This window comes from Odocoileus virginianus, chromosome 3, assembly GCF_023699985.2.
Source record: "Odocoileus virginianus isolate 20LAN1187 ecotype Illinois chromosome 3, Ovbor_1.2, whole genome shotgun sequence".
Classification (NCBI taxonomy): domain Eukaryota; kingdom Metazoa; phylum Chordata; class Mammalia; order Artiodactyla; family Cervidae; genus Odocoileus; species Odocoileus virginianus.
The window spans coordinates 48,856,400-48,883,169 of record NC_069676.1 but is presented as its reverse complement, the minus strand read 5'-3'; the positions used below and the strand labels follow the sequence as shown (position 1 = coordinate 48,883,169).

At 42.7% G+C, this 26,770-nt stretch overlaps 5 protein-coding genes across 5 annotated transcripts in view; all 5 read right to left on the bottom strand.

Moving 5' to 3' along the window:
- The window catches only part of LOC139034404 (protocadherin beta-6-like), a 119,195-nt gene that overhangs the window by 52,631 nt on the left and 39,794 nt on the right, over positions 1-26,770 (bottom strand). The gene's annotated exons all lie outside the window — the stretch shown is intronic.
- On the bottom strand, positions 973-9,814 carry LOC110143271 (protocadherin beta-12-like). Its single transcript, XM_020902904.2, has one exon. It carries the CDS (start codon positions 3,702-3,704, stop codon positions 1,305-1,307), a length of 2,400 nt encoding a protein of 799 aa, XP_020758563.2. The 5' UTR covers positions 3,705-9,814; the 3' UTR covers positions 973-1,304.
- LOC110143281 (protocadherin beta-10-like) lies at positions 9,905-14,129 on the bottom strand. Its single transcript, XM_020902912.2, has one exon. It carries the CDS (start codon positions 13,593-13,595, stop codon positions 11,196-11,198), a length of 2,400 nt encoding a protein of 799 aa, XP_020758571.2. The 5' UTR covers positions 13,596-14,129; the 3' UTR covers positions 9,905-11,195.
- Positions 15,170-18,715, bottom strand: LOC110143276 (protocadherin beta-16-like). The gene has a single exon (XM_020902909.2). The coding sequence runs from the start codon at positions 18,034-18,036 to the stop codon at positions 15,646-15,648; it is 2,391 nt and encodes a 796-aa protein (XP_020758568.2). The 5' UTR covers positions 18,037-18,715; the 3' UTR covers positions 15,170-15,645.
- On the bottom strand, positions 21,115-25,954 carry PCDHB8 (protocadherin beta 8). The gene has a single exon (XM_070465502.1). The coding sequence runs from the start codon at positions 24,580-24,582 to the stop codon at positions 22,216-22,218; it is 2,367 nt and encodes a 788-aa protein (XP_070321603.1). The 5' UTR covers positions 24,583-25,954; the 3' UTR covers positions 21,115-22,215.

The following is a 26,770-nucleotide window of genomic DNA, read 5'->3' as shown; positions in this document are numbered from 1 at the left end:
CTCTCTCTCTCATGTGAACACATTTCCTTTCCCTCTGTACCCCTACTCATTTTGCTCATCTATACTTTCCTTCCACAACATACAGACTTTAAGACTTTTTGATGAAATTCTTGGAAATATCCTCCCCCAACAATGAAGGCTTTCTCTTCTATGATATAGTCAGGTCACTCAAAGCAAAAGTGGTTGGTTAGAGCTTGTACAGCATGAAACAAAACTTTCTCCTACAATGGCTTGAAAAAAGTTTTAAAATTAGAATGTTAAAGGACTATCTTTTCATACTTTTCAGTGCTTTACAAATATCTGAGAAAAGTAGTTTTGAAACTTTGGATTGCTACCCATTAGTAAGTCATGAAATCAATTTAGTGGATCATGACATTTGAAAATTAAATTGAATGGAGTACTATAGGCAATTTTAAATTGCATCACAAAAAAGCTAAGTAGTGTTTACAAAACATTTCTACTGTGTTTGTATGTTATATAATTTTTCTATTGGCTATTTCAAAATTTGAAAATTAGTGCCTAGTGTATATGTATTCTGGGAGCGCACAGGAGGCAAAAGATTATACACTTTAGCACACAAGTCCACTCTACAATAAACAAATTATGGTTCGGGAGCCTGCATTCTACTAGATTACATTATACCTTTGAAACATTAGTGAGACATCTGGAAAATAAAAACTTTATATTCCAAGATTATGTGGGTGGCCACAATATTAATATGTCTTCACTGTAACCCTCCAGGATCAATAAGGAAGAGATGCTAGGAAAATTGCCTTCTGGCCCTAACAAGATGATTATGTTTATCAAAGGACATTATTTTTAGGTATATTTTCAGCAGTAATAAACATTTTAAAAACCTAATTAAAAAGAGTGGTGAATTTAAAGAAAGAAAAATGACATTTCTGAATAGCAGCCATTATTAAATCACAAGAAAAACTGCAAAAAAATGAAGAAATGCTTGAACACTTGAAATACTTTGAAAGTGGTCTGCTTTATTTTATCAAAAGCATAATTGTGAGTGAAAGTTCAACTGAAGAGGGAGCCATGAGAAAAAAGTTACTTGGTGTAAGGCAAGTTAATTAATTATGAATTAATTATGAATTAAGACCACCTTGGTTAGAGAATAAATTACTATTTGTAATAACTACAACCACAAAAACAAGCATTCACTTAAAAGAAAGATGGGTAGAACATGCGAAGATATGAAAGTAACAGTGCAATTTCAAACATATTTGGGGGGAAATAACGATGGTGTGGAAGCAGCACAAAACAACATACATATTAGATATAAAAGTTAATTATGGTCACTGGATATTGAACCCAAAGCTATTGTAGGAAGTATGATTTTCCTCTATTTCTTTCCCAGAGCGTTGGGTCGAGAGATTGGGGAGAATCGGCTTCAGGAATTTGAACTCATTCGTCCCAGTTCCTCCCGTCAGACACACCTCATACTGGTAGCTCTGCGACAGGGTCCCCGTGCCGCTGACGTCCACCAGGTGGCCCGGGAAGTGGCCCTCGGGCACCGGGCAGCGACCCGCCGAGCCCGCCCCGCCCCTCCTGCACAGCCGCACCGCCACGAACACCAGCACCGAGAAGAGGAAGAGCGACGACACCGACGCCAAGGCCACCACCAGGTAGACGGTGAGCGGGTCGGCCGGCGCCGCGGCCGCCGCTTCCGCTTCCGGGGGCGGCAGGTAGGGCTGCGAGAAGCCGTCCACCAGCAGCACTTGCAGCGTGACGCTGGCCGACAGCGGCGGCTCGCCGTTGTCCTTGACCAGCACCACCAGCCGCTGCTTGGGCGCGTCGCGCTCGCTCAGCAGCCGCGCCGTGCGCACCTCGCCGTTGTGCGCCCACACGCCGAACAGCCCGGGCTCCGTGGCCTTGAGCAGCTGGTACGACAGCCAGGCGTTCTGGCCCGCGTCGCCGTCCACCGCCACCACCTTGGTCACCAGGTAGCCGGGCTCGGCCGCCCTGGGCACCAGCTCGGTGCAGGGCGCCGAGGCGTTCTGCAGCGGGTAGAGCACGAAGGGCGCGTTGTCGTTGGCGTCCTCCACGAGCACGCGCACCAGCGCCTGGCTGCTGAGCGCGGGCGAGCCGCGGTCGGCGGCGCCCACGCGGAACTCGAAGGCCCGCAGGGCCTCGTAGTCCAGGGACGTGAGGGCGAAGAGGTGGCCGTTGTCGGGGTTGATGGACACGAGGGAGGCGAGGGCTACGTGTGGGTCGGGCGGCGGCAGCAGCGAGTAGGTGACCTGGGCGTTGGCGCCCGCGTCTGTGTCTGTGGCGCTGACGCTGCCGATGTGCAGGGCGGGGCTGTTGTTCTCGCGGACCCACAGGGTGTAGGAGGTCTGGGTGAAGGCGGGGGCGTTGTCGTTGACGTCGGACACCAGCACGGTTATGTTGTGCTCGGTTTTCAGTCTGGGGGTTCCCATGTCAGTGACGGTGATGGTGATATTGTACTCCGCTTGGCTTTCCCTGTCCAGCATTCTTTCCGTTTCCAACGTGTAGTAATTCTCAACTGAAGATTTTAGCACGAACGGGAGGTTTTCTGAAACAGAACAAATCATCCTCCCATTCTCCCCAGAGTCTCTGTCTCGGATACTAAAAACCATAACCACAATCTCCGGAGAATTTTCTGGGATTGGACTGGTAATTGATGACACAGTCACTTCAGGAGCATTGTCATTTACATCCATCACCTGAATTATGAGTGTTGATTTTCCAAAAAGGCCTCCCCCATCTGTGGCTTGAATGATTATGGAATATGCTTCAGTTGTTTCAAAATCCAAGGATGAAGTTAAACTCACTTTTCCAGACTTTTGGTTAATTTCAAATGTCTTGCGAATATCTTCTGAGGCATGGGAAAACATATATGATATTTCCCCGTTTTTCCCCGAATCTAAATCCCAAGCTGAGACCGTGACAACCGGTGAGCCGAGTATGCTATCTTCTGAAATCTTCACCTCATAAAATGGCTGCTCAAACTCAGGGAGGTTGTCATTAACGTCCACCACCACCACCCGGACCAAGGCACTCCCAGACTTAGGCGGAGACCCTCCATCCAGAGCGGTGAGGATGAAATTGAGTTCAGACTGTTCTTCATAATCCAGCGCCTTATCCAGAACTAACTCTGGGTATTTCCTGTTATCCGGATTGACTCTCATTTTAATGTGGAAATGAGAGTTGGGGCTTATTGTGTAGTTTTTTAGAGCGTTGATTCCTACATCCAAATCCTTTGCACTTTCTAGTAAGAAGACAGCACCGACAGGACTATTCTCTGGGATTTCTAAGAGTATTTCTTTTTCTAAGAAGACAGGAGAGTGATCATTTATATCCTTGACCTGGAGCTCAATCCGTAAAAACTGCAAGGGGCTTTTCATTAATATCTGGAAATGCAGCACACAGGGCTCGGTGGAGCCACAGAGCTCCTCCCGGTCTAGTGCTTCACTTAAGAGCAAATCCCCTGTATTTATGTCCAGCTGCAATCGCTGTTTGTTATCATTAGATACCACTCGAGCCCCTCTGGAGAATAGTTCACCCACTTCCAGCCCCAGGTCTTTTGCCAGATTGCCTACAAAGCTCCCACTCTGCATTTCCTCTGCCACTGAGAAGCGCCCAGAGTCAGACCCCACTTGAGACATCCCCACTAAAACAAAGAAAAGCAGGACTTGCCTTATCTGCAGAACGCCTGCCCCTCCAATCTCCATAGCTCCTTTCCCAAAGTCTTCCTGCAGAATCACTTCACCCTTCCCACTTCTGGGTAAGGTGCCTCTGATATGTCCACCGAATCTTCGGAGGCTTAAGGATTTTAACCTTGTTGAATATCTTCTAGTTTGCCACTTGAAGCCTTGTTCTTTCTGTCTTCCTAGTGCTCTTTTTGCACTGGGTAACAAATGTCCAGAACATCATCCAGCATAGAATGTTTTTTCCTCCCATAGCGATGTTATCCTGCAGCGCCACCATGCGTCTCCACAGATTTTCAGAGTTTGATGAAAGCTACCTAAATTCCATTCACATAAATATCCTCCAGAAGCAAATATTCTTTTATGTATTGTATTTAAGTGATTACAGATGTAGTCTATCATCCATAAGAGCTGTTCTATACTGTTTATAGTTTTTGATGTTATTAGTATTTTAAAAAGCTTTTAAATATCCTTCCCCACTCTCCACACAATTGAAAATGTTCAGTTGTGGTGAATACAAAAAATATAAGATGATTCCTGCCCCCCAGGAGCTTGTAACCTTTCTGAGAAAACTGAGCACCAGAAAAAAGGAGAGTATAAGTGACTGTTTAACTGAACAAAATTCCAGCACTTCTTGGCCTTCCTTAGGTGGTAAGGGAAAGGGAAAGTGTACATTTCAGAAGTCCTCTCAAAGGATATGAAACTGAATTAACCATGAGGTAGAACAAAGAGAACTATGTATAGATAGTTCTGATAGCACTAGAAGGCCTTCTGTAGATTTCCTTGATAGCAGTGAACTGTGAACTAAGAGAAAAATGAAGTAAGATATTGGGGTGGAACATATTGTGGAAATCCTTAATTTATTTCTAGTTTCTCATAATTTACCAAAAGAAATGAGCAAATACACAAACATGTTAGTTTCATTTAACACAGACTTACTCCTAAAACTGACTTCCCTCAGTTTCCCAAAATTTATTCCAGCTACAGTTATGGTCATCTGCTGCCTCTTTCAGCACAGGAAGAGAGTGAGAGAGATTTTCTTTCCCAGTTGTAGGACAAAAACTTAGTTTTACTCTGACCAGACTAACCAAGATCATGTACTTGCTACTGAGGCGATCATTGTTTCAGGGGTATAGAATTATGAAAGTGAAAGTGAGTCACTCAGTTGTGTCCAACGCTCTGTGATGCCATGGACATACAGTCCATGGAATTCTTTACAGGCCAGAATAGAATTGGAGTGGCTAGCCATTCCCTTCTCCAGGGGATCTTCCCAACCCAGGGATCTAACCCAGGCAGGTCTCCTGTATTGCAGGCAGATTCTTTACCAGCTGATCCACCAGGGAAGCCCACAATAGAATTGTAGGTGGAGGTTTTAGTTTCAGAATCTGCACTCATCTTTGTCCTCTGTTTTGCCATAATCCTCTCTGGGGTCACCTCTTAAGCTTTTGGTGGTTTCAGTTTTAGCCAAAGTACATGGTTGCTACATGGTGAGGGAGATTGTTTGGAACAGAATTCACCTGTGATGTCCAGTATACAAGGTCTCAAGAGTGTGCTCAAAAATTGATGGAGGAGGGATCTAAGAAGTTTTCATTCTTAAAATGTTAAGTTCAATTATATTCTTAAAAATGTAAGCTAGACACATGGTTGAAAAATAAATCACTACAAAAGGGCAGAAATTGAAAAGTAGATGGATTTACTACACACAGTTATCCTCACTCCTTTTATTTTTATTTTTGAATTTAGAGTGAGATTTATTATGCTCAGAGAAGACAGAATACCCTCATGTTTGATTCCTTCCAAATTTCGAAGAACAATATTACAGTACTTTCATGTAATTCTATGATTTTACACAGCTTACTCCTTTTAAAGTGCCCAATAAATGATAGTTAATAAAAATTATATGAACTTACAGAGACCGAGAATGTATATACATAAATTTGATGACAGAAATCAGATGAAAGAGCAGTTATCAGTTCCAGGAAATGTCTATAAAGAAAAGTTCTTGTTTGTCCAACATAATCCCATTTGGATACAAGATTTAGAGTAACCAAGTATATAAGACTGAAGTTCATTGAGGACCAAAAAGGAAATGGCAACCCACTCCAGTATTCTTGCCTGGAAGTCCCATGGACAGAGGATCCTAGTGGGTTACAGTCCATGGGGTTGGAAAGGAGTCGGACACAACTTAGCAACCAAACAACGTCTCTAACTTTGGAGACCCTGGGCAGAGTTAAGGGCAAATGTGAGGGGTGAAGCCAAAAATAGGGAAATGAAGCAAAACTTTGCATCCTGAGTGATGAGATTTCTAGTCCCTTTCCACGCAGTAGTCTCCAGTTGGAGTACGCAGGGTGCATATCTCTAACTCTCTCTTGCACAGACGATATTGCAGAATCCTAACCTGGAGCATATGAAAGGTTCAAACAAAAACTTTAACATACTGGTATTTGAGGAGCTCCTAAGCTAATAACTCTTATCTTACAATGATTACATTAGAGTGAGGTCCTGCCATCAATAACCTCATTATCACATACACAGAGAGCTAACTGTCAGCACCTTGATCATTCTTAAATATGAGAAGATAGCCATGGACCACAAGACATGAGGAAGTAGTAATACCAATGAAGTATTAATGCCAAAACCGCCACCACCACCAAAAAAGGGGGTCGCAGGAGGAAACAGATACAGAAATAGAGAAAACAGAAGAAAGTGTTTGTTTTTTTTTAAAGAAAGTGTTTTAAAATGTTTGATTAACTTGTTGGATAGCAGAAATTAACAGCAATGTAAATCAACTATATTTCAATATAAAAAAATCTGATTAATATCCTCAGAGTAGTAAAATCTGATAAGAGCTAATATTTATTGAGTATTTATTCTGTGCTGCCTATTATTCTAGTGCCACATATGTGTTTACACATTTAATTTCAATAGTAATCATATGAAGTATGTATTCTTTTGTAAGATAAAGAGTGGATTTGGGCTTAGTGCTACTTCCTAGCTATATAATCCTGGGCAAGTTCTTAATTTCTCTATGACTCACTTTTATTTTAAAAATAGTTTGTACTGCACAATGAATTTAATAACTTTAAAAGATGGATTGTAGATGACAGAATAATTTTTATTATAGTTGATTTACAATGTTTTGCCAGTCGTGTACAGCAAAGTAATTCAGTTATACAAACACACACACACACACACACACACACATATACTTTTAAAATGTTCTTTTCCATTATGGTCTATCACAGGATATTGAATGTAGTTCCCTCTGCTATACACTAGGAGCTTGTTGCTTATTCATTCTAAATGTAATACTTTGCATCTACCAACCCCAAATTTCCAGTCCATCCCTCTCCGCTCCTCCCTGTTGGCAACCAGAAGTCTGTTCTCTATGTCTTATGAGTCTGTTTCTGTTTTGTTGGTAGGTTCATTTGTGCCATATTTTAGATTCCACATATAAGTGATTTCATATGGTATTTGCACTTTCTTTCTGACTTACTTCACTTAGTATGATAATCTCTAGTTCCATCCATGTTGCTGCAAATGGCATTCTTTTGTTCATTTTTATGGCAGAGTGGTACTCCCTTGTGTATATGTACTAAGTTCTTATTTATTCATTCATACGTTGATGGACATTTAGGTTGCTTCCATGTTTTGGCTATTGTGAATAGTGCTGCTGTGTACATGGGGGTGCATGTATCTTTCTGAATTTTAATTTTGTCTGGGTATATTCCCAGGAGTGGGATTGCTGGATCAAGTGGTAATTCTATTTTTAGTTTTCTGAGGAACTTCCATACTGTTTGTACCCACTTACCTTCCCACCAACAGTGTAGGAGAGTTCCCTTTTCTCCATACCTTCTCCAACACTTGTTTTTTGTAGACTTTTTAATGATCCATTTTGACCAGTGTTAGGTGGTACCTCAGTTTTGATTTGCAGTTCTCTAACAATTAGTGAAATCATTAAATTAAAAGATGCTTACTCCTTGGAAGGAAAGTTATGACCAACCTAGATAGCATATTAAAAAGCAGAGACATTATTTTGCCAACAAAGGTCCATCTAGTCAAGGCTATGGTTTTTCCACTAGTCATGAATGGATCTGAGAGTTGAACTGTGAAGAAAGCTGAGCGCCGAAGAATTGACGCTTTTGAACTGTGGTGTTGGAGAAGACTCTTGAGAGTCCCTTGGACTGCAAGGAGATCCAACCAGTCCATCCTAAAGGAGATCAGTCCTGGGTGTTTATTGGAAGGACTGATGCTGAAGCTGAAACTCCAATACTTTGGCCACCTGATGCAAAGAGCTGACTCATTGGAAAAGACCCTGATGCTGGGAGGGATTGGGGGCAGGAGGAGAAGGGGACGACAGAGGATGAGATGGCTGGATGGCATCACGGACTCGATGGACATGAGTTTGAGTAAACTCTGGGAGTTGGTAATGGACAGGGATGGCTGGTGTGCTGTGATTGATGGGGTCGCAGAGTCAGACACAACTGAGCGACTGAACTGAACTGAATAATTAGTGATGTTGAGCATCTTTTCACGTGCCTACTAGTCATCTAAATGACAAAAGATACCACATTTATAAATCTAAAACAGAAGCTATGAAAACCATTCAAGAGAACTAAAAAGAGCTCTTAAAAAAATAAATATTTGTCAGTCAAAAATTAAAAGTACAAAGCTTGGATGATAAAACATTTTGTCCAAAAAGTAGAACAAGAGGCAAAAAGAAAATAAGAAGTGGAAAAAAATTAGAGGGAGACAATCAATTCAGGATATCCAGTATTTAACTAATGAGATTATGGTGAGACGATACAAAATTCAAAGGAGAAATTATGATGAAAATAGAACAAGGAAATTTCTCAGAGCTAAAAGTGAGAGTTTAAATGTTAACAGAGTACACCCATGTGACTAGATAAAGAGCCGACACTGATGCGTCTATCTTCAGAATAGGAGAAAACAGTTTCCAGTGTTTCCACTATGCAAAAATGTGGTGACGGTGAAAGATAGGAATCAGAATGGAAAGTCTTCTGAATAGCACCTCTGTATGCAATCACTAAAAGGAATACTGCTTTCAAGATCTGAGGGAAAATTATTTTCAGCCTAGAATTTTATATCCAACTATCAATCAAATGAAAACAAAGATACTGTCACAAGGCAAGTTCTCAAAAATTTTATGTCCTATGCATCTATTTTTATGAAGACATTGAGAGATCTGTGTCAGCTAAGTCAGTCACCTCTTAGAATTTGTGAGGGTTTGGTTCTAAGACCCACAGATATCAAATTCCCCAGATGCTCAAATCCCATAGTTGGCCCTCCCCATCCAGGGGTTGCACATCCAAAGATTCAGCCAAGCTAAGATTGTGTATTAAGTTTGTATTCTGCAATGGGTTGACTCATTAGATGTGCAGTCAGTGCATACACAGGTTCAAGTGTATATGTATTAGAAAAATCCTCATATATGTGGACACAAAGTTCAAAACCCTGTTGCTCAAGGATCCACTATATACTGTTTCTTATCAAAGGGGACCAACACAGGAAAATGTTAAAGTCCTAACTATAGAGCAAATAGTATAAATGAAGGCGAGAGTTAGGAGGGAATTTGGGTGAAAGATCTCCAGAAAACAAGTATAACTGATAGGCTTCTGAAATTTTTTAAAATTTAAGGGGAAATAATGATATTCATGGAGAAATAATGTGAAAAATCAATAGAATTAAATAGAAAATTGTGCAAATAAAAGTAATTATCAACTCTAGGAAAGATATATTTTCAAGAAAGGGAAGGTAATCATACTATGGTAATGTGTACTATGAAGTAATCTTAGCAAATAAACCAAACCTATTAGTTTAACCAAAAGGAGGAGGAGAGGGAAAAGAGGAAGCAGAAGCAGGAGAAGAAGGAAACCTAAGAGTGACAACAGAAGAAAGGGAATGTGCAATGTTTGTGTGTTTGTTAATTGGAAGGCAAGGAGGGCATGAAATAGGTGATCGGGATTAAAAGGCACAGACCTACAATTATAAAATTTCAAAAAACATGGAAATGTAATATACAGCATAAGGAATATACTATAACAACTTGTATGGGTATAGTTGGTTATTAGACTTGTGGTAATCATTTCATAATGTATGCAAATATCAAATCACTATGTAGTATGCCTGAAATTAACATAATATTGCAATCAACTATATTTCAACAAGAAAGGAGGTCAAGTAATTAAGAAATAAAAAGGTAAGAAAGTTAAGTCATTTATTACAGGAAGAAGTTATTAAAGTAAAAAATTGAATGTCAAAGCAGTATACATACATAACAGAAAATGTAAATAAATGCTACAGAAAACAGAGAAGAGGGCTGGAGGTGAATCTGTTGTCATTCCTTATGATTTTTAGTTCATCTTTATTAAAAAATTTGAGATAATAAAAATATATTTACAAAATAAAATGAAAAGTGAAGAGCTTTGTAACAGTCCACTAATAGCTTTATACAGACTCTCAAAATGTTTTTATATTCATTTTCATGCAGGTTATTATATTTTGTTTGAATTATAAGACAGTCTGGTTTATATATCAGCAAAAGTGAACATTAGAAAATATTAACAAAGAGTAGCGTATTTAAAGAAAATGAAATAATATGAACACAGTGAGTAAGTGAAGTTGCTCAGTCATGTCCGACTCTTTGCGACCCCATGGACTGTAGCCTACTACGCTCCTCCGTACACGGGATTTTCCAGGCAAGAATGCTGGAGTGGGTTGCCATTTCCTTCTCCAGGAGATCTTCCCGACCTGGGGCTCCAGCATTGTAGGCAGACTTTTTACTGTCTGAGCCACCAGGGAGTCCCTGGTCCCTAAGCTAAGTCTTCTGATATGAACACAAGGATATTATAATGTTGCTCACAAAATGATGCTTCATGGTTTTGGCTTGTTTAAGTTGGTTGGGATGTTTTTGGCTACACAGGCAGCTTGGCAGATCTTAATTTCCTGGCCAGTGAAGAACCCAGGTGCAGACAGTGAAAGCTCTAGGTCCTTACCATTGGACCACCAGGGAATCCCACCAATGATGTTTCATTTCATCATGAGCAGAATAATAGAGAAATATTTATTTTAAAATATCATTTAGAGCTAGATGATACAGTTTATTATCATGATTAAAGAAATGTTTTAGTAAGGTCAAGACATGCAGGTTTGTCTTCTTAGGTAAAGGAGGTACTGTAGGTGTATAGGATAATGAGATGCAGTCTATGAAATGTACTAGGGAAAAAATCAACCAGTTTTCTAGAATGAGAATAGTACTAAACTCTTGTACGTTTTGAAGGAACCAAACATACAAACTGTTATTTAGATGGGGTACTGATTACACCTAACCTGTTTAATGGGGGGAAAAAAGGATGAAATAACATTGTAAAATCATATAGTACTTTAAAATAAAGCTTTAAGTTGCAGAATAATTTAACTTGGAGTAATAAAACTAAACTAATATTGATATAGTTGCATAACACTTCAAAAATACCCGAGCATATAGAAAGAATTTTACTGAAAATTAAATCCAAGGCTATTTCGAAATGTGGGATTTTCATCACTATTTCTCCCAGGATCTTGTGCCTGAACAGTGGGGAGAATCGGCTTCAAGAATTTGAACTCATTCGTCCCAGTTCCTCCCGTCAGACACACCTCGTACTGGTAGCTCTGCGACAGGGTCCCCGTGCCGCTGACGTCCACCAGGTGGCCCGGGAAGTGGCCCTCGGGCACCGGGCAGCGACCCGCCGAGCCCGCCCCGCCCCTCCTGCACAGCCGCACCGCCACGAACACCAGCACCGAGAAGAGGAAGAGCGACGACACCGACGCCAAGGCCACCACCAGGTAGACGGTGAGCGGGTCGGCCGGCGCCGCGGCCGCCGCTTCCGCTTCCGGGGGCGGCAGGTAGGGCTGCGAGAAGCCGTCCACCAGCAGCACGTGCAGCGTGACGCTGGCCGACAGCGGCGGCTCGCCGTTGTCCTTGACCAGCACCACCAGCCGCTGCTTGGGCGCGTCGCGCTCGCTCAGCAGCCGCGCCGTGCGCACCTCGCCGTTGTGCGCCCACACGCCGAACAGCCCGGGCTCCGTGGCCTTGAGCAGCTGGTACGACAGCCAGGCGTTCTGGCCCGCGTCGCCGTCCACCGCCACCACCTTGGTCACCAGGTAGCCGGGCTCGGCCGCCCTGGGCACCAGCTCGGTGCAGGGCGCCGAGGCGTTCTGCAGCGGGTAGAGCACGAAGGGCGCGTTGTCGTTGGCGTCCTCCACGAGCACGCGCACCAGCGCCTGGCTGCTGAGCGCGGGCGAGCCGCGGTCGGCGGCGCCCACGCGGAACTCGAAGGCCCTCAGGGCCTCGTAGTCCAGGGACGTGAGGGCGAAGAGGTGGCCGTTGTCGGGGTTGATGGACACGAGGGAGGCGAGGGGCACGAGCGGGTCGGGCGGCGGCAGCAGCGAGTAGGTGACCTGGGCGTTGGCGCCCGCGTCTGTGTCTGTGGCGCTGACGCTGCCGATGTGCAGGGCGGGGCTGTTGTTCTCGCGGACCCACAGGGTGTAGGAGGTCTGGGTGAAGGCGGGGGCGTTGTCGTTGACGTCGGACACCAGCACGGTTATGTTGTGCTCGGTTTTCAGTCTGGGGGTTCCCATGTCAGTGACCGTGATCGTGATGTTGTACTCCGCTTGCCTTTCTCTGTCCAGTGCTCCTTCTGTCATTAGGATGTAAAAATTCTCCACAGACGGCTTCAGAAGAAACGGCAGATGGTCTGGAATGAAGCAAACCGTCTTTCCGTTTTCTCCAGAGTCTCTGTCTTTAATCCTAAAAACAGCTAATACTGTCTCAGGAGAGTTCTCCGCAACATGGTTGAAAAGTGATGATATGATCAGTTCAGGAGCATTGTCATTGGTGTCTAATACCTCGACCAAAACTGTGCATTTTGAAGAAAGGCCCCCACCATCGATTGCCTGTATATTTATTTTGTAAGACTTTACTAGCTCATAATCAAGCAACAGTCTGAGTATGATTTCTCCAGAAAAAGGATTGATATGAAAGGTTGTTAGAATATCTTCAGAAGCATCAAAAAATGAATAGGATATGTCTGCATTGATTCCAGAGTCTGCATCTCCTGCAGAGACTTTAGCAATAAAGGACCCTACAGGGCTGTTCTCCGGAGCCTGGGTCTCATAGATTGCCTGAGAAAACTGAGGGGCATTGTCATTGACATCCAGGATCACAATGCGTATATTAGTGGTTCCAGACCTGGGTGGCAATCCTCCATCCAGCGCTGTGAGTGTTAAGCTGAACTCTTGCTGTTTCTCCCGATCCAGCGCCCTGTCCAGTACTAGCTCTGGATATATTATGCCTTCATCACTGCCAGTAATTTTAATGTGGAAAAAAGAGTTGAGGTTGATAGTATAGTTTTGGATACCATTAAGTCCTCCATCTGAATCTTGTGCTCTTTCTAGTTGAAATGAGGTCCCTTCAGCTGTATTTTCTAATATTTTTAAGACTGTCTCTTTGTCCCGAAAAACTGGTGAATGATCATTTATGTCCCTCACCCTCAGCTCAATCCGATAAATATGAAATGGGTTATCCATTAAAATTTGAAAATACAGCATACACGGTTCTCTGGGGCCACACAGCGTCTCCCGGTCCAGTTTTTCATTTGTAAGCAAATCCCCAGTTTGAGAGTCCAGGAGCAAGTGTTGTTTGTTATCATCAGAGACCACCCGTGCTCCCCTTGCAAGCAACTCCTTGTCCCCTAGCCCCAGATCCTTAGCTATATTGACTACAAAGGATCCTCTCTCTGTTTCCTCTGTCACCGAGTAACGTCCAAACCCAGAGCCTGCCAAGGATACTACCCCAAACAGAAAAAGAAATAGGACTTGCCTTTGTCTTGAGCAGGGAAATCGTCTAGCCTCCATAGCTGCTTCTGAACACGTCTTTCATTAATGTTGGTAACAATCACAGATCCCAGTGTAAAAAAACAGCAATCGCAAATCGCAGATCTACACCGCCTAGTAGCAAAGGCCTGGGTTATATTTTATAACCCCCGTTTCTAATCTTGGGTTGCTACAGCTTTTCTCCCTGGTCTACCTGCTGCTATCTTCCTTTTTATGTCAGTGACTCACCGCAGCGCACTCAGTTGATTTTTACCCCCGGCTCTTTAGCCTGCAGCGCCACCGCGTGGCCTCCAACAGACTCAAATTGCTGTACCCAATTTGTGCGCTTCTATATCTTTCTTCTTATTTAAATATTTCATTTTTCTTTTGTTTGTATCATTAAAAACAATGTTAAGATAGGGAATTGTTCACTTTGTTGAAAATTTTCACTGCTTATGGGGAAAGTTAAAAATTCATCAGTTGAAAAAATATGTCTAGCAGTTAAATCTGTCCATTGTGCTAGATTTTAGTTCTAAACTTTTCACTGCTGACACTTCTCCCAAGCAATACAAGGAATCCAAACTAAAACTAGTGACCTCCAACATCACCAAAGGAACAGATTTTACATTTCCAAAACTTGAGCATAGGAACACCAAAAACTGAGAAAAGAAACTTTTCACACCTTCTTTAACAAATTTCTTCCAAACTTACATTGCATAAATATAATCATTATTGTATAATCCAGAAAGAAGAATTTAAGGCTGTATCTTCTGTGTGCTCCCATCAAAACCTGTATAATTGCCCTGTAAATAGTTTACAATAATCTGTCCCTTCTTCAATATGTGACTTGATTAAGGAATGGAACTTCAATATGGAAACTATGTCTTAATCATCATTGATTGCCAAATCAATCACTAAATGCTTACTGTATTAAGGGATGCATAAATAAACTCTAGTGAGTAGGACAGGAAATATTTTAGCGCCTTATTTGAAAAATTGTATACTTTCACTCATTCTTTGCAATTTGTTCCCTTTCACATGTCTGTTTTTCTTATATCAGTTTTAAAATATATGCAGAATTAAGGGACTGACCTCTTTTTTAAGGTCTTTCTTAATTCAAGTGGGATCTAATTTCATGCACAAAATAAAAAGTAGACCACACTAATGTCTGTCCTAATTACTGAAAATAAGAACAGCATTATAAACTCTGCCTCACAGAGAATTTTGTCCAAGGCCCTAACATCTAGGGGGAAATCACTTTTCCTCAACAATAAACAAGATATACAGATTAAACAGAGAAATATTGTATAAGGAATGGGATAGATACTGTCCAAAACACTCGAATTTTTAAACATAAAGTCCATAGGGTATAAACCGCTGCTTGATGACTTGTTTTTTGCCTGAATGGGACTGCATTGTTAGCCCCTAAAAATTTGACAGGAATCTCTGATTTTTTTCATACAAAATTAAAAGCAACAAACTATTAAACATTTCTATGTGATACTATAGAATAATGATATTTTTGCTTTTTTTTGTCTGCAAACATATATATATATATACACACACTCTCAGTATCCTAAAATCATGTTTCTTATTTTCAGATAAGAGACATCACCCAATAGAAATACTATATTTTAAATAAGTAAATGGCAATACAGAGAATGTTTTTAAAAGTAACATAATTTAAGAAAATTGCTGTAATGAAAATCTAGATTGACAAATCACCCAAAATACCAGTTTTGAAAAAATCAAATAGTAAACATACAGATAACATGCAGCAGATTATCTTAGTAACTTAAGTATTAAGAGCTGACATTTAAATGTAAACACAAAGTCAATAAAGATGTATAAAGTGGGGAAAATGTGGTAAAACCAACTTTGACGATAAAATCTATTTCACTCGTTGGGATTCTGGTGAGAAATGCTTCACTGAACTGAAATATGAATTAAAGGAAACTTGTGAAGTTGAACAAAGTTGGAAATTGAGGATAAACAAAACAGAGAAAATTAAATACTACCTTATTGGTGGTGGTAGTATTTTAAACAAAAAATAGGAAGAAAATGTCTTTATTAAATAAGTTCCTATGAATTATTAAATTCCAACGCTACCCTGAAACGAGGGGTTTTCTTCCACTTCGCTACGTATGCTCTTGGATGAGAGATTAGGGAGAATATGCTTTAGGACCTTGAACTCATTCGTCCCAGTTCCTCCCGTCAGACACACCTCGTACTGGTAGCTCTGCGACAGGGTCCCCGTGCCGCTGACGTCCACCAGGTGGCCCGGGAAGTGGCCCTCGGGCACCGGGCAGCGACCCGCCGAGCCCGCCCCGCCCCTCCTGCACAGCCGCACCGCCACGAACACCAGCACCGAGAAGACGAAGAGCGACGACACCGACGCCAAGGCCACCACCAGGTAGACGGTGAGCGGGTCGGCCGGCGCCGCGGCCGCCGCTTCCGCTTCCGGGGGCGGCAGGTAGGGCTGCGAGAAGCCGTCCACCAGCAGCACGTGCAGCGTGACGCTGGCCGACAGCGGCGGCTCGCCGTTGTCCTTGACCAGCACCACCAGCCGCTGCTTGGGCGCGTCGCGCTCGCTCAGCAGCCGCGCCGTGCGCACCTCGCCGTTGTGCGCCCACACGCCGAACAGCCCGGGCTCCGTGGCCTTGAGCAGCTGGTACGACAGCCAGGCGTTCTGGCCCGCGTCGCCGTCCACCGCCACCACCTTGGTCACCAGGTAGCCGGGCTCGGCCGCCCTGGGCACCAGCTCGGTGCAGGGCGCCGAGGCGTTCTGCAGCGGGTAGAGTACGAAGGGCGCGTTGTCGTTGGCGTCCTCCACGAGCACGCGCACCAGCGCCTGGCTGCTGAGCGCGGGCGAGCCGCGGTCGGCGGCGCCCACGCGGAACTCGAAGGCCCTCAGGGCCTCGTAGTCCAGGGTCGTGAGGACGAAGAGGTGGCCATTGTCGGGGTTGATGGACACGAGGGAGGCGAGGGGCACGTGTGGGTCGGGCGGCGGCAGCAGCGAGTAGGTGACCTGGGCGTTGGCGCCCGCGTCTGTGTCTGTGGCGCTGACGCTGCCGATGTGCAGGGCGGGGCTGTTGTTCTCGCGGACCCACAGGGTGTAGGAGGTCTGGGTGAAGGCGGGGGCGTTGTCGTTGACGTCGGACACCAGCACGGTTATGTTGTGCTCGGTTTTCAGTCTGGGGGTTCCCATGTCAGTGACCGTGATCGTGATGTTGTACTCGGCTCTTTCCTCTCTGTCCAGTGTTCTCTCCGTTACTAAGGTGTAGAAGTTCTTGACTGAAGGTTTTAGAAGAAAAGGAAGGTCATCTTGTATGGAGGAAGTTGTTTTCCCATTGTTCCCAGAGTCAGGATCTGAAACACTGAAAACAGCAACTACAATTTCAGGGGTGTTCTCTGGGATGGGGCTGGTAAGTGCAGATACTGTCACTTCCGGAGGATTGTCATTCACATCCACTACCTGCAGGAGAAGAGTGCATTTTCCTGAGAGGCCGCCCCCATCAGTGGCCTTGACATCCACTTCATAAAAGAGAACTGTTTCAAAATCTACTTGTTTTCTCAGTCGAATTTCGCCTGTCTTTGGATTTACCTCTAAAGTTTTACTAATATCTTCAGAAGGCTGAAAGAATGCGTATGATATTTTCCCATAGAGTCCACTGTCTACATCGCTCGCAGAAACAGTGACAACCAGGGAGCCTACTGGGCTGTTTTCGGGAATATTCACCTTGTAGAGCAACTGCTGAAACTGAGGGGCATTATCGTTGATGTCCATCACCTCAATTCGAACCTGGGTTGTCCCATACCTTGGTGGAGTGCCGCCATCCAGCGCTGTCAGCGTTAATGAGATTTCGGGCTCCTCCTCCCGATCCAGCTCTTTGTCCAACACCAGCTCAGGGTATTTTCTGCCATCGCTGCGATTGTGGGTTATAACCCGGAAATGGAAGTTGGAGCTGATTGTATAGTTCTGAATATTGTTGCTGCCTACATCCAAGTCCAGAGCATTACTCAGAGGGAATGCAGTTCCTTTAGGACTGTTTTCTGGTATTTTTAGAATAATTTCTCTTTCATTGAACACAGGATAATGGTCATTGATGTCCTTCACCCTCAGTTCTGTCTGGAATATCTCTAAAGGTTTTTCCATTAATACTTGGAAATGTAATATGCAAGGCTCAGTTGGACCGCATAGCTCCTCTCGATCTAGCTTCTCATTTAGGAGCAAATCCCCCGTCTGAACGTTAAGCTGCAGATGCTCTTTGTTCCCCTGGGAAATGATCCTGACCGATCGAGTAGCCATCTCTGTCAACCCCAACTCCAGGTCTTTTGCTAAATTTGCCACAAAGGAGCCTCTCTCTGTTTCTTCCACTACTGAATAGGGCCCCAAATCAGCGCTCCCCCAAGACATGCTCAGGCAAACAAAGAAAACTAGGACTTGCCTTTGTCTGTGATTGTGCCTCCGTCCAGTCTCCATTGCTCTTTCCTGACAGCTGGGTTCACAGGAGCTTCATATATGCCCAAGATCCTGGTAGCCCTCGCAGGTCAGAGCTTTGTCACTAAATATAGTTTTAGAGAGGCTTCACACTCACTTTCGCTCTGGCTGAGAAAGCTATTCTTCAGGCAGCTTCTAGGCAGTGTGAAACTAGCTGGATACTGGAGCTACTGTTTTCAAGGCAAGTCTCTTTTTTTATCACCTTACCCTGCAGCGCCACCATGCGTTCTGTCTCAGCTTTACTGGTTTAACACTGAATACAAAACTGAAAGGAAAATTCTCCTAAATGTACTAAATAGGTTGTCAACTGTGTTCTTCAATTTAAAACAGAGTTATATTTCCATACGGCTTTTATGAGTTCAGGAAGAGCTGTGTTGTTGCACAGAAGTACAAAGAGCAAACTTTCATTTATGTTATTGTTCAGAGTTAATGATTAAATAAAATAATTACCATTTAAGCTAAGAATATACACTTTAGTACATCATTTTCATGGTAAATATTATAGAAGTATAAATGAGTAGACATTACAAAATTGCAATCAATTATGGTTCTAAAGAGAATATTTTACCAATGCCTTATTAAAGAATATTACTTCTTCTTTCCAACATCTAAGCCTGAGGACTGTGAGTTTCCAAAACTTCCATGTTTCATGAGTTACCAAAAGTTTCATGTTCCAAAACTTCCCAGAAAGGGAGTCGAACGGTTATTAGGCCTGCCATGTTTTTGGATTAAAAAAAAATCATGATGAGAAATATTTTATTCCTTTTTAAAAACAGCTTTAATGAGATGTAATTCACATACCATAAAATTATACATTCAAAAATGTATAATTCAATGGCTTTTAGTATATTCACATCTACAACCACAGTCAATTTTAGAACATTTTCTACCTCAAACCCATACCATTTAGATTAGATATTCCAGCTTTATAATTAAAATTGAATTTTGGTAAAGATTCATAATACATTTATAAACTCAGTGTTTTTGTTTAACTATCTTTAGAAGTTTGTCTAATACTTTGTTTAGGGCTAAAGCACTAATCAGTGAGGTCTAAACTCCTGTCACAAAGGTCTTTGTATGCCTTTCTTTGGCCGTAGGTGGTACTGCCAGACTGGATGATCTTCTTTCGAACAGCCAAGGGTAAGCAGAATAATGGGCACCTACGCAAAGATATCCATGCCCTAATTCCCAACATCTGTAATAATGTTACCTTACACATCAAAAGAGAATTCATAGATGTAATTAAATTGAGGACCCTGTGAAGGAGAGGTTATCTTGGATTATCTTGGAGGGACAGACAGAACCTTTCCTGGCTATGATCAAGAGAGATAAGATTACAGAAGAACTGGACTAAGGGACAGAGTGTTGCTGGCTTTGAATGTAGATGAAAGAGGCCATGTGTCAAGTAATATAGGCAGCATCTAAAAGCTGGAAAAGACCAAGAAATTAATTCTCCTCTAGAGCCACCAAAAAGAAATGCATCCCTGCTACATCCTGTATTTAGCCCAGTCAGACTCACGTCAGACATCACACCTAAAGAACTATATAGTAGTACATTTTTATTGTTTTAAGCAACTATGTTTGTGGTAATTTGTGGAGGTAGGAAAAAATTAAATTAATAGTAGCCATACAAAACTAATACACATAAACATGAATTTTCATGCACCCAGCATCCAAGTCAGCAACTCTGCAAGAACAGCATTTTCAGAGCAAATGCTGAAGAATGTCTGCAAGCTCTTATGACCCATTTTTTCAAAATAGTTTTTTATGACCCTCTTAATCTTTTTTCAGTATAATTTTTAAAGAGATGTCGTCAAAGCCACATGGTTAATTTTAACAGAAAATTACTAGAGCCTATTGGCTCTGTTAACATTCCAGAATCTCTCAATTGTTTAGTGATAAAAATTCTGCCACATAATTGCTCATACTTTTCTGAAATTAGTTATTTCATTCAGAAGTAATACTAGAATAGCTACTGCTTTGAAACAAATAGTCAGCTAATAATGTGAATATAGTATGTTAATCTGAGTAAGGAACTTACAAATTATGTATGATAAAGTTTCAAAAAAGGAATAGGTATATTAGCATTGACAGAAAAAGACTAAAGAAATAGTACAAAAATACAACCACAGGGTTAATTTTACCTTCTATTCAGAGCATTCATTTCTGCAGTTATGAATGTGGTATGTTGAGAAGGTACAGGAATATAATCAGACTGATTGGATCATGATGAAGGTCAATTGTGGTATCTAACCCAGCTTACTTAAGTCAATACTTCTATAAGAACTTTGGGTTCATTGGTTCAGAGCAGTGTGATCTTTGGTACAGAACTAAAATCAAGGAATAGATTAAAAGTTAACATTTCTACATGTGAGTTCCGTTCATGAAAAAGAATTTCACTTAGTTTCGAAGACAGTGCTACCAGTTAATGCTTGTCGGAATAGCATCTGGGTTAAGAACTGGGGTACTAAATTCAAGTAGACTTAGAATATATTTCACATTTTTTTTCATTTATTACTCCCAATTGTGTGCAAGTAAAAGGGGAGATAATATGTCAACTTCCTTAGGGTTTGCTGCTGCTAAGTCTCTTCATTCGTGCTGTGCAATCCCATAGACGGAAGCCCACCAGGCTCCCCCGCCCCTGGGATTCTCCAGGCAAGAACACTGGAGTGGGTTGCCATTTCCTTCTCCAATGCATGAAAGTGAAAAGTGAAAGTGAAGTCGCTCAGTCATGTCTCTCAGCGACCCCATGGACCGCAGCCTACCAGGCTCCTCCATCCATGGGATTTTCTAGGCAAGAGTACTGGAGTGGGGTGCCATTGCCCTCTCCATCCTTAGGGTTTGGCAGAGGATTATAAAGATAAGGTATGTAAAGCACTCCTCACTCTAAATTAGTATTGAAGAAAAAATGACAAAAATCAGTTACATTGAATTCTCTTACACTTAAGAGTTGTGCATTCTACTGTATTATATAATATTTTAACACACTGTCTTACTGTGAGAGCATTAGGATTGGATTCTTCTGGAGGTAGCACAAAATTAAAACAATAGTGGCTTAAATGAGATAGAAATCCCTTTATTTCCCAAGTAAAAAAATTTCAGAAGTAGGCAATTCAGGGATGACATGATGACTCTGATTATCAGGGATCCTCAAATCTTTATAGTTTATGCTACACTGACTGTTTTGAACCATTATTTTCATCTTTAGTTTTGCTTTATGGCTCAATATGACATTATATTCCAAATATTACTCACACATTTCAAGCAGCAAAGGCAGTTAGAGAAAGACAAAAGGGGACCCCCCCAGTCACCTCCTAGATGAATCACCTTGCTTTTAAAGACCTTTTTGAAACTCTCTTAGGACATTCTCATACACATTTCTTTGACAGTAACCTAGTCAAATGCTTTATTATAGCTGCCAAGAAAGTTGGGAAAATGTTTTCTTTTAACTAAGTACACTAATGTTCTAAATGAAATTTGGGGATCTGTTACTAAAGAAGAAAAGATGGAATTTAAGTGGCTTACTGCATACTCTGTCATAGATGATCAGTGTTTCTCAAGTGGGAAAAGCCAGTTTCCTACTATGCCCTTTCATCTCACTGGATAAACAGTGTAGCTTTTTCTCCCCTTTTAACACCAATGAAACTAAATGAAAAGCAGTTAAAACAATTATATTAAAACTAACATTGGTATATTAATGAAATACAATTAGTATAACATTTTAAGAGAAAATAAGATCAAAGTGCTATGACAGCAGAATAAAGCAAGAACCAGATTCTCACTGTACCAGTTGTCTCTCCTTTCATATTAGTTATGGCTCACTGTGTTAGTACAGTACTGCTCTTACATACTTACTGGTTAAACTGCAGAAAAAGTCAAGCGAATACAACTGACAATAATTTCCCATTGTTTTCTCCTCATTAGTTCTAAGCTATGACATAACAAGGGTTTGTACAGCTATTGACTTCATCACTGTTTTCCGGCAACATTTAGGACCATTAATTTTGTTATAGTAATGAAAAAAAGATGCCATTTTTAAAGACAAATTTTGCAAGTAAGTTTAATGTTTTAAAGGTTCATGGTAAGTTGCCAGAAAAACCTTTAACCATCAATTTAAAATATTTGGAATATTAAAAACAACTATTGTCACTGAATACTTAACTAAAATTGGGGATTTATTTCTGGCCCCGGGAAATGGCTCTGAAAGTTGGGTACAACTGGCTTCAGGAATTTGAACTCTCTGGTCCCAGTTCCTCCCGTCAGACACACCTCGTACTGGTAGCTCTGCGACAGGGTCCCCGTGCCGCTGACGTCCACCAGGTGGCCCGGGAAGTGGCCCTCGGGCACCGGGCAGCGGCCCGCCGAGCCCGCCCCGCCCCTCCTGCACAGCCGCACCGCCACGAACACCAGCACCGAGAAGAGGAAGAACGACGACACCGACGCCAAGGCCACCACCAGGTAGACGGTGAGCGGGTCGGCCGGCGCCGCGGCCGCCGCTTCCGCTTCCGGGGGCGGCAGGTAGGGCTGCGAGAAGCCGTCCACCAGCAGCACGTGCAGCGTGACGCTGGCCGACAGCGGCGGCTCGCCGTTGTCCTTGACCAGCACCACCAGCCGCTGCTTGGGCGCGTCGCGCTCGCTCAGCAGCCGCGCCGTGCGCACCTCGCCGTTGTGCGCCCACACGCCGAACAGCCCGGGCTCCGTGGCCTTGAGCAGCTGGTACGACAGCCAGGCGTTCTGGCCCGCGTCGCCGTCCACCGCCACCACCTTGGTCACCAGGTAGCCGGGCTCGGCCGCCCTGGGCACCAGCTCGGTGCAGGGCGCCGAGGCGTTCTGCAGCGGGTAGAGCACGAAGGGCGCGTTGTCGTTGGCGTCCTCCACGAGCACGCGCACCAGCGCCTGGCTGCTGAGCGCGGGCGAGCCGCGGTCGGCGGCGCCCACGCGGAACTCGAAGGCCCTCAGGGCCTCGTAGTCCAGGGTCGTGAGGGCGAAGAGGTGGCCATTGTCGGGGTTGATGGACACGAGGGAGGCGAGGGCTACGTGTGGGTCGGGCGGTGGCAGCAGCGAGTAGGTGACCTGGGCGTTGGCGCCCGCGTCTGTGTCTGTGGCGCTGACGCTGCCGATGTGCAGGGCGGGGCTGTTGTTCTCGCGGACCCACAGGGTGTAGGAGGTCTGGGTGAAGGCGGGGGCGTTGTCGTTGACGTCGGACACCAGCACGGTTATGTTGTGCTCGGTTTTCAGTGTGGGTGTCCCAAAGTCCGTGACAGCGATGGTGATGATATATTTGGCTCTGGTCTCTCTGTCTAGCGGTCGCTCTGTTACTAGAGTGTAAAAATTTTCCATGGAAGATTTCAGCAAAAACGGTAGATCGTACTGAATGGAGCAACTTACTTTACCATTCTCTTCAGAGTCAAGATCTGAAACACTGAAAACTGCAACCACAGTCTCAGGCGAGTTCTCAGGGATCTGTCCGGTAAGTGCAGACATGGTGATTTCTGGGGCATTGTCGTTCACATCCACGACTTGGATCAGAACGGTACATTTTCCAGAAAGGCTTCCAGTATCTCTGGCCTCGATATTGACCTCGTAGGACTGAGTTGTTTCGAAATCAAGTTGTTTTTTGAGTCGAATTTCTCCAGTCATGGCATTGATCTCAAAGGTTTTGCTGGTGTCTTCTGAAGCCTGGGAAAGTGAATAGGAAATCTCTCCATTGACTCCTATGTCTACATCGGTAGCAGAGACTTTGACAACAAGGAAGCCTTTGGGACTGTCCTCAGGGATGTTTATTCTGTAGAAAGGCTGCTCAAATTCAGGGGCGTTATCATTGATGTCTATGACTTCTATGTAGACGTTAGCGGTGCCACACCGTGGGGGAGAACCACCATCCTGAGCAGTGAGGGTTAACCTGAGCTCAGCTTCCTCCTCTCGATCCAGCACTTTGTCCAGCACAAGTTCTGGATATTTTCTGCCATCGCTGCGTTTGCGAGTGAGGACCCGAAAATAGGAGTTGGGACTGATTATATAATTTTCAATATTATTTTGGCCTACATCCATGTCCTGAGCATTCTTCAGAGGAAATGTAGTGCCAGGAAGACTGTTCTCTGATATTTTTAACAACATATCTCCATCCATGAACACTGGAGTATGGTCATTTATGTCTATTACCTGTAGCTCAGCTTGAAAAAACTCTAAGGGATTCTCTAGCAAAACCTGGAAACGCAGCACACATGGCTCTGTCTGACCACACAGTTCCTCGCGGTCCAGTTTCTCATTTAGCAGTAAATCCCCAGACTCCTGATCCAGCTGCAAATACAGTTTGTTTCCTTTGGAAATGACCCTTGTTCCCCTCCTGGAGAGTTCCCCCTGCCCCAGACCCAGGTCTTTTGCTAAATTGGTGACAAAAGAGCTCCCTTCAGCTTCCTCCACCACAGAATAACGCCTAAATTCAAAGCCCGCCAGAGCTAAGTGTAAGAAGAGAAAGAAGAAAAGGACTTGCCTTTGTCTGCAAACGAGCTTCCTGCTGGCCTCCATTGTTCTTGCCCGGAATAGCCACTGGCGAGGATGGTTCCGCTGAGCTGTAAAGGCCTCAATGTCTCGTGGTTACCTCAAAAATATTTCCGTGAGTAGCCCTTTACGGAAGACCTAGTCCTCCTACCGTGACATCTAAGCTACCCGTTGGCTTCCAGGCTCTGCTTACGAGTTCTGCTTTTAATAGAATCACAGCTGCGGTTTAGGTTCGTACCTTCTTATCCTGCAGCGCCACCACGCGTCCTCAGAGGAACTTGTATTTTCTGGGTTGAAATGGATGCAGTGTTCCCAGATTTGTTTTGTTTTGTTTTTAAATTTTGGCCGCGCTGCGTTGCTTCTGCGATCTGCGTTCCCTGACCAGGGACTGAACCCATGTCACTTAAGTGAAAGCAAAGAATCGTAACTACTAGACCACCAGGGAACTCCCCAGTGTTCCCAACTCTTGACAGTACGTATCACCGATATATCTAAGGTTCAGTTCAGTTCAGTCACTCAGTCACGTCTGACTCTTTTCGACCCAATGGAATGCAGCACGCCAGGCCTCCCTTAGAATACTATTTTTACTGTTTCCCACACCCTAAGGTTCAGACAACTGTCTGAGGGCCATACAGGAGAAATGATAGTAGACTGACTACTTTCAATAATGCTAATTCAGTTTGGAGCAAAAGAATATATGTGACAGTTTGATAAGAAAGACTGTGCAGAAATTTAAATGTGTATAGTAACAGAAAACTTTGAGAATTGTACACTTTTATTGACATGAACTATGGGGATAATTAGTAGCTATAAACCTTGGACACATTATTTAACCAGTGCCTCAGTTTCCTCATCTATCTAATGTGATGATACTAAAGGTACTTACCCCTTGGGCTGCTGTGAGTTCCCCACTTTACAGATGAGGAAACTGAGGCAGAAAAAAATTAACCTTATAAACACATACACCAGGCATGTAATTTGATGACATCAGGTAGCTCAGTTTGCATTAGTCCATTGCCATGAGTAGAAAAACAAGATTCACATAGCAGAAGAATTCATGAGCAGCATTATTTCAGATAGATGTTATCATATCATATGATGAAACAAAAAGGCTGGAGAGTTTTAGTAGAGGTATAATCTGTGATCATACTGATGAGTCTGTATCTCACAAGTATTCTAGTTTTCATTCCACTTCTTACAGTGTCAGTTTTTTCCAGCTTTTTTTTCCAAAGTTAGGAGATGATTACAATATTGTGATTTTTTTGCCATCAACATGAATTAATATTAGGTATACACATGTCCCCTTTTTCTTGAATGTCCCTACCTCCCTCTCCTTCGCAACACTCTAGGTTGTCACAGAGCACTGACTTGTTCTCTAAGCCATACATCGAGAATTTCCCATTGGCTATCTATTTTGCATATGATAATATATATGTTTCAATGCTATTCTCTCAAATCATCCCACTCTTTACTTCACCTACTGTGTCCAAAAATCTTTACACTGTCCATTTAAAAAATCTTTTATTTTTGAAAAAATTCAAACCCCATAATGAAGGAGAGTGGTATGACGAACTCCCAGGTACTCATAGCTAGTTAGAACAGGTATTAATATTTTGCCATAATTGTTTACCCTATATCCCCAACATTTTCACATCCCAGACAAACTAAATTTTCACTTGTAAAAATTTTATTATACATCTCTAAGTTTCAGTTTTTAAGAAACACTACAGTGACCTTATCACACCTAAGAAATTAATATTGTTTAATATCAGTTTATAGTCAGACTTTTCTAATTATTTCTAAGTTGTACTCATTGAATCAAAATTCAAAGATCCACCATCCATTACATTTGGATGGTATGTCTTAATTTCTCTCATTGTGTAAAATTCTGTTCCTCCCCTTTTCCTGATTCAGCATTTAAGTATATTGAATATAACTTTAAAAATAAACTTTCAATTTAAAGGGAAAATGTGTTAAAAAGAGCAAATAGGGGCTAACGTAGAAAAATTACAATGGGAGGGAAATAAGTGATTAAAATTAATAATTGTATTTCTATTCATGGTCATTAATCTTTTCTATGAAATGCAGGTCATGAGTTCAGATAACAAAAAGAAGATACGGATCTTTCCATTGTTTTTGAGATTTGGTTAGGTCAGAGCTTTAAAAATAATACTTGAGTTATTATTTCTGAATTATTATCCACAAAAACTGTATT